The sequence below is a fragment of the Diceros bicornis genome, chromosome 13 (genome assembly GCF_020826845.1).
Source record: "Diceros bicornis minor isolate mBicDic1 chromosome 13, mDicBic1.mat.cur, whole genome shotgun sequence".
NCBI classification, from domain to species: Eukaryota; Metazoa; Chordata; class Mammalia; order Perissodactyla; family Rhinocerotidae; genus Diceros; species Diceros bicornis.
Genome location: NC_080752.1, coordinates 22,547,861 through 22,562,261, shown reverse-complemented (window position 1 = coordinate 22,562,261; position 14,401 = coordinate 22,547,861). Strand labels below are relative to the sequence as shown.

Below are 14,401 nucleotides of genomic sequence, written 5' to 3'. Positions count from 1 at the left end.
GCTAGTGCTTTAGGTCAAAAACAGAGTCCCCTCAGCTCTGAGCATCGTGGCTTGCCCCTGTGGCCACTCACCACCCCTGCCAGCGGTCTGTGCCTCACCCTTCAGGCCTGTGCACAGAGCCCCCCACGGGGTCCCCTCCTTCAGGGGAGCCGCACAGGGTAAGGGCCTCGGGCTCAGCTGTGCTCCTGTGACGAACCCGTCTGAGGGTCTCGGCTCCCTGTGAACCGCTCAGTGTAGCGGTCCACCCCGAATCGCACAGCGTGCCCCAGTAGGCGGGGCCCCAGGCCGCAGGTCAGCACCCTCTGACCTGGTGCCAGGCGGTGGGCCTAGAGGATAGTGATGGCGCCCGTGCTGCCGCCTCCAGGCTTCCCAGGGAGCTGCTGTGCAAACTATGAAGTGTGTGGTGTGTGAAGCTGTGACTGCCCGCTTCCTGCAGATGCTGAGGGCCGGGCTGGGCACTGGGTCCCTTTGGTGCTAGAGCCCCTGCCCGTTTCAGGTGTGTCTGTAGCTGTCCAGTCGCTGCTGTCACACGTGGGGCGGGTCTGATCCCGCCTGTGCCCCGCCTCCTGTCCTCCCACTCCTGCCCATCTGCTGCGGCCCCTCTAGCGCCCCCACGGTCTGCTCTCTGTACAGCAGCCACACTGGGAACCTGGCCCACCCAGGCGCCCCAACCCCAGAGCCCCAGCTGCCTGCTGCTGGCTCCCACCTCGGCTTCTCCCACACCCAGCGCCTTCCTGTTTGCTCTGGCCCAGACTGCCCTGCCCTGGCCTTTCACCAGCTGCCTGAGGGCCCCTCCCTGCATTTCCTGGTCTTGGGAGAGCTGCTCTCTCCTCGTCACTCACATCTCAGCTTAAGTACCACCTAAGTGGCCTCTCACCGTCCAGCCTTAATTAGCCGTCACTCACTCCCGGCCAAGCCCACAGTCACCATCGGAGGTGTGTGTGTCTCAGCCTCATGAGCCTCAGGTTGGGGCTCAGGGCGGCATCTGAGCTGCTCCCTGAGGTCAGGCGAGGTTGTTCAGGGTGGTGTGCCCCGAGCAGAGGGGCAGGTGCCCCAGGAGTACCCCCAGGGCTGCGGTTAAGGTTGAGGAGTAAGCAGCTTTCTCTGCCCCTCCGAGGCCCGTGCCCAGGGCTCTCTGGGGGGGCTGTCATCTCTGGGGAACAGGACTCCATTTCTCTGCCCTTCTTCCCAACACTGTAGGTGGGTGGGGCAGGGCTTCATGTGTGCTAACATAACTTTTCCCTTGATATTCAAAAATAAGATATTGTAGAAAGGTTGATTACAAGAGACTTTTACTTCCTCCTTTATTGTCTGAAATTTCATCGTGAACATGTGTTTTCTCTTATATTGACATATGTGGAACTGCCATCTGATTCTTTGGCTTACGAGATGGTGGCTCAGGTGCGTCACCTGCTGAGCTGTCAGGCGCCCCTGCTCTCCTGTCGGCACCCACAGCCTGTGTGCCAGGGAGGGGTCAGCATGCCACTTTGGTGACTCAGCAGGAAGTTGAGTGACCAGTTGGCACCCAGGCCCATGCACTGCAGTGGCTCTGGCTGGGTGCAGCCAAGCCGCAGGGCTGGAGGGGCCGTGGGCGGTGCCTGCTGGGGTCAGCAGGGAGGGGTTTCACCGTCTGCCTGAGCCAGCCCATCAGCTGCCCGCTGACCTGGGGAGAGGCCTGCCGCCACCTGCGCTCCCTCTAAGGCCCGTAGCTGAGTGGAGGATGGTGTTTTGGGGTTGCGCGCCCCTCCACCTGACTGTGGCCTGAGCACTCCTGCCACGGGGCCGAGCTGGTTCCACAACCCAGCGTGGATTCCTGGCTGGCTGGGACGTGTCCAGTGCACCCGGGGCGCTGGACAGGCTTGTCCCGACCTCCGAGGCAGCCGAGTGAAGAGCAGAGCATCTCAGGTCTGGCCTCTCTGTGTTAAAGTTGATCCTGAGGACTTGCTGTATTAGGTAGGCCTCCAGGCAAGAGGACTGTGCAAACAAGAAGACTTGTGTGATTGGTTTGATTTGTAGTTTTAGGAGACTCTAGACTTGGTTGTTTTACACAACCATTAGCAGGTCACTTCAGGATTCTGTTTTGCCTTCAGTTCTGAGGATGCAGAAATTAGGGTTGTGGTGCAGATGCACAACTGGGAGAGTGCGGGGGGTCGGTGCGCCTTACTCTTGTCGTTAGCAAAGCATGACCGAGGCGCCATGCACAAACCGGCCGTCCCCTCCTGGGAGAGCTGCGCTGTGACCTGGGCAGGCGAGGAAGCTCATAGAGGGAGCGATGAGTGCGCCCTCCCTTCGCGGAAACGCCTGGAAAGGGTGAGCGATGGTCAGGCAGGAGCGCAGTGAGTCGCCCCGTACTTTCATTAGTGGTTTGTGTCGTGCCTCTGAAAGTTGATGGGGCTCTCCAGCTTTCCGGAGGGAAGCACTGCCCCACCGGGCAAGGTTTGGAGCAGGTGCCTGGACTGGGGATCTCCTTGAACAGGGAAGTCTTCCTGCCGGCTTGCACTGCACCTTTAAGAACTCTTTCCCGACGGGCTGAGAGGGCAGTGTCAGCCAAGGTGTGTGCTGACCATGGTGGCTGCCTGTCTGCTCGCTGCTCCTTGGAGCTTGTTCACATGCAAGTCCCGGCTTGTTCCAGGCTGGCCTGCGATGTTCCCTGTGATTTACACAGCAATCTGCCTCTGGAGGAACGCCCCTGCCCCTCAGTGAGGGCCTGCTACCCATAGACCACAGTGCGCGTGGGCTCCCCACACCAGCCCACCAGCACCAGTGACCGAGTCAGGGCACCGCGGGGACCTGGGGGGCTGTCGCTCCTGGGCAGGATCCCACTGACTTTTAAAAAATAGACCTTATTCAAACAATTTTAGGTTCACAGCAAAATTGAGGGAAAGGTACGGAGATTCCCATGTGCCCCCCACACGCAGCGCCTCCCCACCGTCCACACCCCACAGAGGGGCATTTGTTACAGCTGACGAACCCAGAGGCCACAGTTTGCAGGGTGTCGTGCAGTGCTGCGCAGTGCTGTGCGTTTTGTGGTTTGGACAAATGTGTAATGATGTGTATCTGCTGTTATAATCATACAGGTGGTTTCTCTGCCCCCAAAATCCTGCCACTGACTTTGAAACAGGCTTTTAACTGTCAAAGTTAAGGGTCAACAGAGTTGTTCACGCAGTGGTATGGACATGGGGCTGCATCCCCCACGTACAAGTCAGCAGGGAGCTGTGTCCTGAGGGCTCTGCCGTGGTCCCCGGGGGCAGGAAGGGCCCCAAGCAAAGAGCGGCCCCGGCTAGCGTTTCTCCTGGAGCAAGTCCATGAGTGAGGTTTGCTCCAAAGGAGCCGTCGGTGAGTGTCGCTGGAAACTGCAGGAACGGGCGGATGTGAGGTCGGGGCCGCGTGGTGAGCAGTGGGCAGCAAGGCGCCCGGGAGTGCGGCTTCTGAGTGAGGACCTTCCAGGTGGCATGAGCAGCCAGAGGGTTCAGCCGAGCCCTCGGCCCTACTCCGAGGGTCAGCGCCTGCACTGGCTAGACCGGCACCCGGCAGCGGAGCATGGGGCGGGCATGGGCAAGCGGGGCCTAGTCAGGACAGCTTGGGCGGAGCGCTGGTCCAGGACCTGAAGACACGCTTCCGAGGGTGCCATGTGCCCGCCTCTTGGAATATGCACTCGTGGTGTGAACCCTCCTCTCCCCTCACAGGCACATCCAGGACCCTGCCAGCCAGCGGTTGACGTGGAACAAGTCCCCGAAGAGTGTGCTTGTCATCAAGAAGATCCGTGACGCCAGCCTGCTCCAGCCCTTCAAGGAGCTCTGTGTGTACCTGATGGAGGTGAGCGGGCGGAGGCGACCCCGGAGCTCCCCTCTGCGCCCCACTTCGTCTGTGCCAGCGGGATGCCACCTGGGACATTGGGAAACTGATATTTGCTGAAGCTCTGCACCGTGCTCATCTGGGGCTGGCTGGGGGGGCTTGGGAGTGGGGAGAGGCCTCAAGGAGCCAGCCTCCTACCCAGGTGTCCAGGTTTCTGATTCCAGAACTAGTAAAGTCAGGAGGCTCATTCCAGGAAAGCGGCTTCCATAACAAGCGTCGCAGAGCCTGAAGGAGGATAGAAATCTGTGAAATGAGCAGATTGAAAGCGGTTTGCCGGCCAAGACGAAGGAATCGTTTCTCGCTGTTATCATGCAGTGCTCAGGCCTAAAGGCGGCTTCAGGGAAGAGCAGCATGATCTGAACCAGGTCTCAGTGCTGGGCTGATGGGCCCATCTCTATTCTAGGAGAACAACATGATCGTGTATGTGGAGAAGAAAGTTCTAGAAGACCCTGCCATAGTGAGTGATGACAACTTTGGACCAGTAAAGAAGAAGTTCTGCACCTTCCGAGAAGGCGAGTTGTCCTGCGGTTCTGTCGAGTGGTTAATTGGGTGTCACTCCCCTGTACTTGACGGAAGCTTCTAGCATTCCTGCGCCGTCCTGGACAGCTCTGCCCTGCAGCAGCAAGGGCTGCATGACGGTTTTCCTTGTGTTTGTTGCTGTGTTTTCTAGATTATGATGACATTTCCAATCAGATCGATTTCATCATCTGCCTGGGAGGAGACGGGACCCTGCTCTACGCCTCCTCCCTCTTCCAGGTGAGGCTTCCAGACGGTTCAGGGTCTCGTGAGAAGGCACTTCCACAGCCAGGGTTCCTCCCCTCTTTCATCTCATTCTGGATACTGCAGGGTGAGGAGTTGTACAGCCTTCTCACTCTGATGCTGACTGGGTTTTTCTTGTCACTTTGGTTATTTGGTGATAGAGCAAGTCTGCGGATAATGCCAGATGGGGCATCTGCTCTGGGTGCTTGAAGCTGTGACCGGCCGGGTGCTCCCGCCGTCCTCGGGGGTGCTGCTGGCAAATGGCACATGGGCAGGCACGGCCTGGGCGGGGAAAAGGGAGCAGGTGGGAAGAAGAGAGCCGTTGAGGAGAAACTGTCCTGGGGGGCCGCGGCTGCAGGTCCACAGACAAATGGCACCGCGAGCAGAGCTGACGCTGCGTGGCAAGTTGGTGGGGCGAGGGTCCAGGGCAGGCGAGGGCAGCAGCTACAGGCTGTCCCTCCAGGGCATCAGGGGAAACACTGTGGAGGTGCCAGAGGGCGAGGGTTTGCACAGGAGCCCAGTGTCGTCATCTGCAGCCCACCCTCACTCTCCACAAGGCAAGACCCCTGCAGGGACCCAGCCGAGGTGCATTAGAAGGTCCGGTGTGGAGGCCCTTGGAGAGCGGCCTGGAAGTGGGCAGAGTGGCCAGTGGGGCACAGGGGCAGGTCTGACGGGCAGTGTGGACCAGGGCCTCAGCACGAAGTGGTGTGCACCCCCCGAGCCCGGAATGCTGCAGAGTTAGAGCTCGGGAGACGACAGAAGTAAAGGTCCTGGGGTAGCCCTCCCACCCACCGCATCCTGCCGCCTTGAAGCGGCCCACTTTCTTTCCTCCTGCCTTGCGCCCCCGCCATCCCGCTCTCGCTCCTTGGCGGAAGTGGCTCTCAAAGGACTGCAGAGCACCCTGTTAGGGGACCGTGAGTCCCACCCTCAGCCCCGTTGCCCCAGCGGCCGTCCCCGCCCCGGCATCTCCATCAGGTCTTCCCACCCAGAACCTACCAGGTGTGGTCTCCGCGGGTCAGAGCCTCGTGGGCGCTGGAGTGGCTCTGCTCGCCTCTCGTCCGGCCCTCATCAGCTCCTTCCTGTTCTCCATGGTCAGTGGGCTGGTCAGTCCTGTTGCCTTTGTTTCTCATTGGCCCTCTGCACCGCCGCTCCTCCCGGCCTCCCTGACTCCTTGCTGACCTCAGGTGTGGTCACTCTGAGTCCAGACCCCCTCCACCTGGAGGGCATCAGCCCACCGCCCCTGTCTGGCAGTGACCCTGTGCTCGTGTCCCCTCCCGGGGCAGTCAGGGGTGCGTTGGTCGGTGCTTGGGTGGCTTTGCAGTGGACTGTCCAGCTGAGTGACCTGCCTCCTTGGCTCACAGGGCAGCGTGCCTCCGGTCATGGCTTTTCATCTGGGCTCCCTGGGCTTCCTGACCCCCTTCAACTTTGAGAACTTTCAGTCCCAAGTTGCTCAGGTGATACAGGGTGAGTCGGAATGTTCTGGAACCACAAGCAGTTCTGAACATGGGATTGTCTTCTCACTTGGTTTCTGGCCTTTTCAGTGATGCGTAGAGCAACATTTAAGTGTTTCCAGATTCAGAGATTTCTAAATTTTGAATGGTTCAAACGTGGTTTTTCCTGGCCTTGAGGAGTGAGCAGGTCACGGGGTGAAGCTGCCGTGCATGTTGACTAGCAGTGGACTGATCTTCACAGAAGTGTTGCTCTCGGTTTGGGAGAAGAATTGGGGGTCACTGGTCAAGGGGTTGTCTCTGCTTCCATGGGGTGCTGCCACCCCTGAGGTCATCCCTGCTGGCCCCCAGGGAATGCAGCTGTTGTTCTCCGGAGCCGGCTGAAGGTCAGGGTCGTGAAGGAGCTTAGAGGGAAGACAGCCGTCCCCAACGGGGTCAGCGAGAACGGGGTGCTGGCTGCAGACCTGGACACGGAGGTCGGGAAGCAGGTCATGCAGTACCAGGTCTGTGGACACGCCCCTGCAGCCTCCAGGCCTTGCCCTTACTATCTTATGGCTTCGGGGAGGGGCTTGGGGTGGGAGGCTCTTGGGCTGGACCCCCCGGGACAGCTCCCCCGTCCTCAGAACTTTCCAGAGAGCCCAGGAGCAGTGCAGGTGCCTGCGGGCAGGCCCACTGGGAGGTGCTGCCCAGCCCCTCAGTGTGCGGTGGCCTGGCTGTCCCCCAGGTCTTGAACGAGGTGGTGATTGACAGAGGCCCCTCCTCGTACCTGTCCAACGTGGACGTCTACCTGGACGGGCACCTCATCACCACAGTGCAGGGCGACGGTAGGTGGGCGTCGGGCAGCCCTGGGAATTCTGCGTGGGCGGGGGTGGGGGTGGCAAGCACAGAGGGTGACCACGTGGCCTGTCCACAGGGGTGATCGTCTCCACCCCGACGGGCAGCACGGCGTACGCAGCTGCGGCCGGGGCTTCCATGATTCACCCCAACGTGCCAGCCATCATGATCACACCTATCTGCCCCCACTCGCTGTCATTCCGGCCCATCGTGGTCCCTGCAGGGGTTGAGCTGAAGGTCAGAGCCCACTCTCTCCGCCTTTTCCAGTTTGAGCCGTTGCCCAGGGTCTACAGTGCTGACCACCTGCTCCGGCCTGAGGCGGCCTCGTCCTCCAGCGCCCCCTGGCTGTGACCCGGTGCCCCCCTGTTCTCCCAGCGCCCACTGAGCCCTGGGCCCCATCTTGCCAGATGCTGGAAGGGGCTTCACTCCCATCCTGGTCTCTCTGCTGGGCTCGTGCTGCCCAGGGTCTGGTCAGCGGGGGCGGCACTGAGAGCTGGGCCAGCCCCTCCGGCAGGGCTCTCGGCCTGCACAGGGTGGACACGGTGCACGTTGCATGGGACAGGATGGGTAGCCCGAGATAAGGAATGCCCCTGCCTGACACACCCCTGGGACCTCTGTCCTGGCGTCTGGCCGGTCCCTGCTGCTGCTCCACCCCCACCCCCCTTCCCCTGCCCTGCACACCCCGCCGCAGGCCATTCCAGGCCAGTGTGTTCCTGGCCGCGAGCCCCGCTGGGTGGCGCTGCCTCTGCAGGTTGCAGAGAGCTGAGAGGGCGGGAGCTAGATGCCTGGCCCTGTGTTCCCAGCCTTGGGTGGACGGTCGGCCTTCCTGGGCCTGGACAGATGCCCGTCCTCTATTCCCCAGGGCTGGTGTCAGCAAGCACAAGTTAATGCCTTCACGGCCAGAAACTGGCCTTGGCCCGTAGTGGGCACTTGGGATGCCTGTGAGGCTCCTCCTGGCTGGTGTCGGCCTCCCAGGGTGGGGGTCCGAGGAGCTCAGTGGCAGGCTCATGAGCCTACACCTGTCCTGCTTGACCCCTTCAGATCATGCTGTCACCAGAAGCAAGGAACACCGCCTGGGTGTCCTTTGATGGACGAAAGAGACAGGAGATCCGCCATGGAGACAGGTGTGTGCCTGCAAGGCCGGCGTGGGGCGTGACGAACAGGTGTAGGCCCCAGAGGCAAAGCTCTGTCACTGAGAGCCTGGAGGTTCTCTGTCCCCTGGTCTCATGTGATCACGTCAGGGACCCGCGACTGTCAGGCAGCCAGTCACACATGCAGGTTCCTGCACACGGTCCCACGTTCTGCTGTACCTACAGGTGACAGACCCACGGCCCCTCACCCCCACCCACCCTCCTGGCCCAGGGCCCCTGTTGGCTGCACCTGTCTGCTCTGTCCCCTCAGCCTCCCCGCCACCCTGCCCCTTGGGGTCCTCTCCATGGACCTGGATGGGCCAAGGGGGTCCATGGCTCTGTCCCAGGATTCCTTGGTACGACAGCACCACTGAGCCCCCAGCCCGTGGCTCTCCTTAGGGTGAGATTGAAAGGCATGACACTGCCTGCCCCCCCCCAGGGGGCATCAGAGGACCTGGGTCTAGGCCAAGCGGCAGGTGACGGGAGCAAAACTGAGATGGCCCCCAGCTGGGCTGAGGAGCCGGGTCCAGAATGGGTCCTGCCGGGTAGGGTGGGCTTGGCCCTTGGGGAGGGGTCCTGGCCTGGGATGGGCGGGCCAGGCACTGCTTGGCCAGTTCTGGAAGGTGCCCTGGGCTCACCTGTGCCGTGTGCGTGTCTCCCCTGCCTCAGCATCAGCATCACTACCTCTTGCTACCCGCTGCCCTCCATCTGCGTCCGAGACCCCGTGAGCGACTGGTTTGAGAGCCTGGCCCAGTGTCTGCACTGGAACGTGCGGAAGAAGCAGGCCCACTTCCCAGAGGAGGAGGAGGAGGCTGAGGAGGTCCAGGCCTGCACCCCTGCGTCTGCGCTCGGGGTCGCCGAGCCCTGAAGCGTCTCTGGTGTCTTCCTTTTCCTTTTCTGCCTCCTTCTTGCTCGCCCTCTGGGGGAAAAGCCAACCTGAACACGTGAACAGCCACATGCCCCGTGGGGGCATCAGATGCTGCCTCACTTCTGTCTGTAGCCAGAGGAAGAGCCTGGAATCGGCCTTTTGTTGACCAGATCAGCCGTTTTTAACATTTTCAATCTGACTTCTTTTTTGCATTTCTAAATAAGCATAAGTGAGCAATGGCCGGGAGCTCTTGGTCAACACCACACACACCGTGCTGTGGTCAGCACCTGGTCCCGGGGCAGGGACCAGCGAGCTGGATGGGCTCTTTGTAATCCTTGTCAGGAAACTTTTCCATAAATCAGTCTATTGAAATTCAGAGAGGATCAGATCAGATTGATCTATCTTTTGGTGTTGGAAAATAAATGTTACATAGCCAAACATCTTCCTTTAGCTGCCACGATTTTCCTCTTGATCCTGCACCCTTTTCCCCTAAAACTTCTCCAGGGGAACACTGTCACAAAGAGCAGCTCGGTGGTTGATTGGCAGGGCTGCTGGGTGGATGGGCCCCTCTCTCGCTCCCTCCTGATCTGGGCAGCACCGAGTCTGCCCACCCCGCCGTGGGCCAAGCCCTCGTCTCCTCTCCGTGCTTTGGTGTGACAGGTGCCAGCAGAGTGCCACATCGTGGCCTGGCGAGCCTGGCAGTGGCCTGGTGGTGGCTGGCGAGAGGTCAGACCCACAAACATTCCTCACGAGCAGGGATGGCACTCCGCGCCCTGGAAGATATTTTAAATCCTGTGTATACTTTTTAGAGATTCTTTTAAACATTCTGAAGTGCTTACGTACAGATTTTATTGTACACACTGAAGATTTCAGAGGGAGGGGGTTTGTCCTGTCATGAAATGGAGCCTCGTCCCTATGTTTCCTGTGTTCTGTGCCGTCATGCGCTGGGACCATTCTGTCCAGTCCAGCATGATCGCCGTCGGGGTGACGGTCCGCGGAGGGAGATGGGTGTTTCAGTTAGAAAGCCGTGGGACGTTGTGGTTCTGACAAGATCGGGACACGTTGTTAGTGAGGAAAAGTGGCTGTGCCGACGTTCCCTGTCGATTCTGTTCTCACCTCTCCCGTGGGTCCTGGGCTGGGCATGCCTCTCATTCCAGCAGTCGCTCTTCTGTCGGCCGTTGCACGCACAGAGTCTGTGGTGGGCACTGTGGCTCAGTGTGCGTGTGGCCACGGCCCTGGTTCCTGCCACCTAACAGGCATTCTAAATACAGGCCTCTTGTTTTTGAGTTCACTTTGTGTTGCATTTTCATCTGTTAAGTTGGCAAGAGCGGAAGAGACGGGTGCCCGCCCTTCTTGGACTTGCTTCTGCAGTGACAGGCGGGGCCACGCTTTGCCCACTTGGAGGTCACACACTTCAGTCTCGTGCCAATAGAAGGGCGTCCAGGGCCACACGTGCAGCCGCCCTCGGCTACAGCTCTCAACAGAGCGTGCTCTGCACCTGAACGCCGTCGAGACGTCCGTCCGTGCGTGCGTTACTGAGAGCCGTCCCACCTCCGCTTGCCCCATCGGAGCTCCTCGGCCTCTGGGCCTGAGTGGTGCCGGCAGGGGGCCAGGTGTTGGAAACGTGGTGGGCTCTCACCATCATCAGCCTGAGAGCACTGGCCGCAGTTAGAGGCCCACCCAGCCTCTTGCGGGCTGAGAGGGAGCCAAAGTCCGGCTTTAGGTCCAGAAGTGAGTGGCATTCAGAATTTGGGTCACTCATTTAGACAAAAAAGCAAGTGTTAACCAAGTCCTAAAACGGCATGATGTTGGAATGATCTAGAAAACTCTGGATTTTTTGAAGTAAATTCTTAATGTTTCATATTGTTAATATCTTGAAAATTTGTTAAATGTTGTTGAAAGCCTTATTACTATTTTCAGATCCTTTCAATAAAAAGACTTGTTTAAAAAGTTGGGTTGAGTGACAGCTTTATTTGGGTCTTTGTAACCAACACAAAGATGCTGAGGGAGGTGGGCCGGGGTCTCTGGAGTCCACAGACACCCTGCCCATGCCCTCGGCACACGCGGGAGGAATGGTCCTGCCCAGGCAGCCCCCGAGTACCCCGGCAGCCTTGCTCTCGGCACTGCGGGCCCTGGGCTTGGGCAGGTGTCCTCCCCAGAGGGCCACCGCTTGGGGCTGTGGCCGCAGCCGCCTGTCCTGCAGAGAGGAGCAGCAGGCCTATGGAAAGGACGCCGCCCTAAGGTGAATTGGAGGGTGGGCCCCGGGGCCCCGGGCAGGGGCTCTGCCAGTCCTGCCGTCCCCAGGGCCCCACAGGGGTCAAGGACCTCACCCACAACTCCATCCACGCTTGTCAGGGGTGGGGGTGTGGGCCTGCTCCCCTGCTCCCTTCTCTGGTTCCTATGGCTGCTGCCTTGACCAGGCCTCAGAGAATGTGGGACGAGGCTTGGCCAGGAGCCAAAGCAGGCACTGCCGACACACGTGTGGACACAGCCCTGTGGGCAGAGCCCAGGAGAAACCGAACGGCCGCCCCCACAGGCACCTGCTCCCCTGACCCCTGCCTGGGGCTCTGGTGCCACCCAGATGTGGCACCCCTGGCCATTCGAGGGACGGATGTAAACAGAGGCCGGGGCTAGGCAGTCGAGCCCTGCCCCGGCCTCCCTGTCCATCCTCTCAGGCCAGCCCTGGAGTGTCCGCCTCCCCGGGCGGTGTGCGGTCTCTGCCTGCCCTGCCCCAGGATCTGCTGCTCTGCCCACTGGAAACACGAGTGGGTTTCCACTTCTCTGTGGGAGATCCTTTTACGTCCAGGCACATGTGTGAGGGGCATGTCACCTTCCTGCCCGGGTGTCTCGGCAGCCATGAGGCATCTGCTGACCCCTCTGCCATGGGGCTCAGTGGCCCGGCCCAGTCTGCTGAGAAGGTGTGTCTGCAGTCAGTTTGCACAGGCCCCGTGGGCGGCCCGCTGACGGCAGCAGCGTGGGGCAGGTCCCGGGATGCACCCTGGCATCCTGGGCCTCTGGGGCCCAGAGGCTCTCAGGACTCGAGCCCCAGTGTCCGTGGACCCCAGGCTGGGCCTTGTCCACCCTCTGGTGGCAGAAGGGCCACTTTGAGGGCAGGGGCCAGACCCAGCCGGCCAGAGGGGTGGGCTCACTGGTAAGCATGGGCACTGCCCACAGGGTCACTCTTGTCTGCAAAAGCTGTTGACCTTTGAGCCTTGACCTCTGGGCTTTGAGGAGCACGTCAAAGGGGATTGGGGGCCAGGGGCACGGAGGCCACAGGTCAGGGGCTCCAGGATGTTTCCCCACCCGGCCAGTGGGACATTTCTGTGGGCTCAGGCCTCAGGCCACCCGAAGCTTGCAGTCTTTTCTGGCCTTTCTGGCTGTGTCTGAGCAGCACCAGGGCCAGACTGCACCCCAGGCCTCTGTGCTGGGTGTCCCACCTGGCTGGCCAAGCCTCACACGCCCTGGCTCCATGTTGCACAGTGTCCACCCAAAGAGCAGTGGCTCCCCTCCTGCCCAGCAGTGGCTGGGGCCTGGGCCAGGCCTGTCCTGCCCTGAGGTTCCCACACCGGGGAGCCACTGGGTACCGGGAACAAGGAAGTCTGCCTAGGGGGAGAATAGGTGTGGAGATGGAAGTCGGGGGGACCCAGGGTTGGGGGGACCCTTGGTGGAGGGCCAGTTGGAGGAGCCCAGAGAGGACGGGTGGGGGATGACTGGGACATGGGAAGAGGCGGGAATTGGAGAGTCACCCCATGGAGGAGGCCAACCACTTCTGGCACCTTCTACCCCAGGAAGATCCAGGCCAGAGCTTGGGCCGCCTTCAGAATCTGGAACACTGAGGATTTGGTGGGAAGAGTTGAGGTGGGGTGGGGGGCTGGGTAGGATATGTCTGAGCAGCCTGCAGAGAGACCCTCAGAGGCTCCCGGCTCCCAGCAGCTCAGGACAAGCAGCCCCGCCAGCCACCACCCTTCCCACAGGTGGCCTGGGCTAGCGGTGGGCCCTCCTGCCCTGCCCATCCTGTCCAGGCTTCCAGTTGAGGACAGCTTTCCTCCTCAGGAGCATGGAAGAGAGAGGCACAGCCTCTGGCCACGGCTTCCTGTGAGCACAGTGACCAGGCGAACCCCCCTCCTCCCCCCAGGGTCACCAGGACTGCTTCCCAGGAGCTGGCCTGACGCAGCAAGAGGGCCTCTCCCCAACTCTGTGGTTTTGCTTCCATGACCTTTGGCCCTGGCCCAAGGGGAGAGGAGCTTTCACGGTGGCCTCCCTGCTCTGCCAGTGCCCCCGTGGAAACCAGAGGCTGAGCCCAGGGACAGAGGCCGCAGGTGCCCTGCCAGGGTCAGGCCAAGGGGGAATGAGGTGGTGTCAGCCCCGGGCAGGGGTCACACCACAGGGAGTGGGGGTGGGCGCCCAAGGGCGTCCAGGGAGGGCTCGTGCCCCTGGTTTGGGGACGGGCCTATCCTTCCAAACCAGCCTCACTGGAGGCCAGTGCTGTCTTCCCGGGCAGGGAGGAGCCCGGGGGTCTGGGGGGGCAGGAAGGTGGCAGAGCAGAACCTGCTGAGGATGCTTTCCTTCCTGCCTTCTGGAAAATCACCCCTTGAACGTCATCCAGACCCCGAAGGAGAGGGTTGTTGGGAAAGGGGCCCAGCACCTGTCGGGCCCTCGAGGTCAGCAGACGCCAGTGTCACAGGGGAGGTAGGCCGGGCGGGGCCTGACGCACCAGCTGCAGCCTCGCGGGCAGGTCGCAGGGCAGCAGCAAGGCAGCCTGGCACTTTCACTGGTCGGGTTTCCTCCTACCCAAGGACAGTTTTCTAACCGACTTGTGTCTACTGCAGAATCTCCAGGTGCACATTGCAGAGGCTTACATGGCCACATTCAAAGGTGAGGGTGTGGAGCATCCTGGCCAGTCTACGTTCTTTCACCCCAAAATTCTCTCTTGGAATCCAGTCAAGAAGTCAAAACTCCAGCAAATGCAGATAAAAACACACAGATCTGCTTGTTGTGGCCTCCCTCATGGCTGAAAATCCAACCTGGCCCAAAAGTGAAATTACTCATGCTGCCTTCATAGGCAGCAAAGCAATGTTTCCTAAAAATATTTAGAGACAAGAATTGTTAACAGGACAAAGAGAAAGGGACAGGATACAAGCTCTGGACATGTGTCCACGAAGCAAAGCCTTCCTCGGGCAGTGGCTGGAGGCCTGGGCAGCACTGCCCAGAGGCCAGCTGGAAGCTCAAGGGTCAGGGGAGCACGGTCCTCCGTGCTGGGGGGCCCTGCCTGGGAGGGGAAGGTGCTCAGGCTCCAGTAACATCATTTCAAAATTGTTAAAATGCACCATCTCAGATGAAATGTAAGAAAGATTTTGCTTTAAAAATTTTGAGCTTTTCTAAATTTGCTTTTGAAATGATTTGGCTACAAAGGACTCACTGACCACCAACAACCAGGCCCACTGGGCAGTCATTAAGCATCTCAGGGTTTTGTGCGAAATAGGAAAATCTACCGTGTAAACTTTGTT

General features: G+C 60.3%; 1 protein-coding gene across 2 annotated transcripts in view; it reads left to right on the top strand.

Moving 5' to 3' along the window:
• NADK (NAD kinase) overlaps positions 1–10,847 on the top strand; it is a 33,094-nt gene extending 22,247 nt beyond the window's left edge. Inside the window, exons 4-12 of one of the 2 annotated variants that reach the window (XM_058552677.1) lie at positions 3,687–3,816; positions 4,259–4,367; positions 4,526–4,611; positions 5,976–6,078; positions 6,414–6,565; positions 6,787–6,886; positions 6,976–7,133; positions 7,938–8,020; positions 8,696–10,847. In XM_058552677.1, the coding sequence (XP_058408660.1) occupies positions 3,687–3,816; positions 4,259–4,367; positions 4,526–4,611; positions 5,976–6,078; positions 6,414–6,565; positions 6,787–6,886; positions 6,976–7,133; positions 7,938–8,020; positions 8,696–8,894 (1,120 nt within the window). In that variant the 3' untranslated portion in view covers positions 8,895–10,847. The remainder of the gene's footprint in view (positions 1–3,686; positions 3,817–4,258; positions 4,368–4,525; positions 4,612–5,975; positions 6,079–6,413; positions 6,566–6,786; positions 6,887–6,975; positions 7,134–7,937; positions 8,021–8,695) is intronic. The other variant, XM_058552676.1, reaches the window with a different exon arrangement.
• Positions 10,848–14,401: the final 3,554 nt, after the last annotated feature.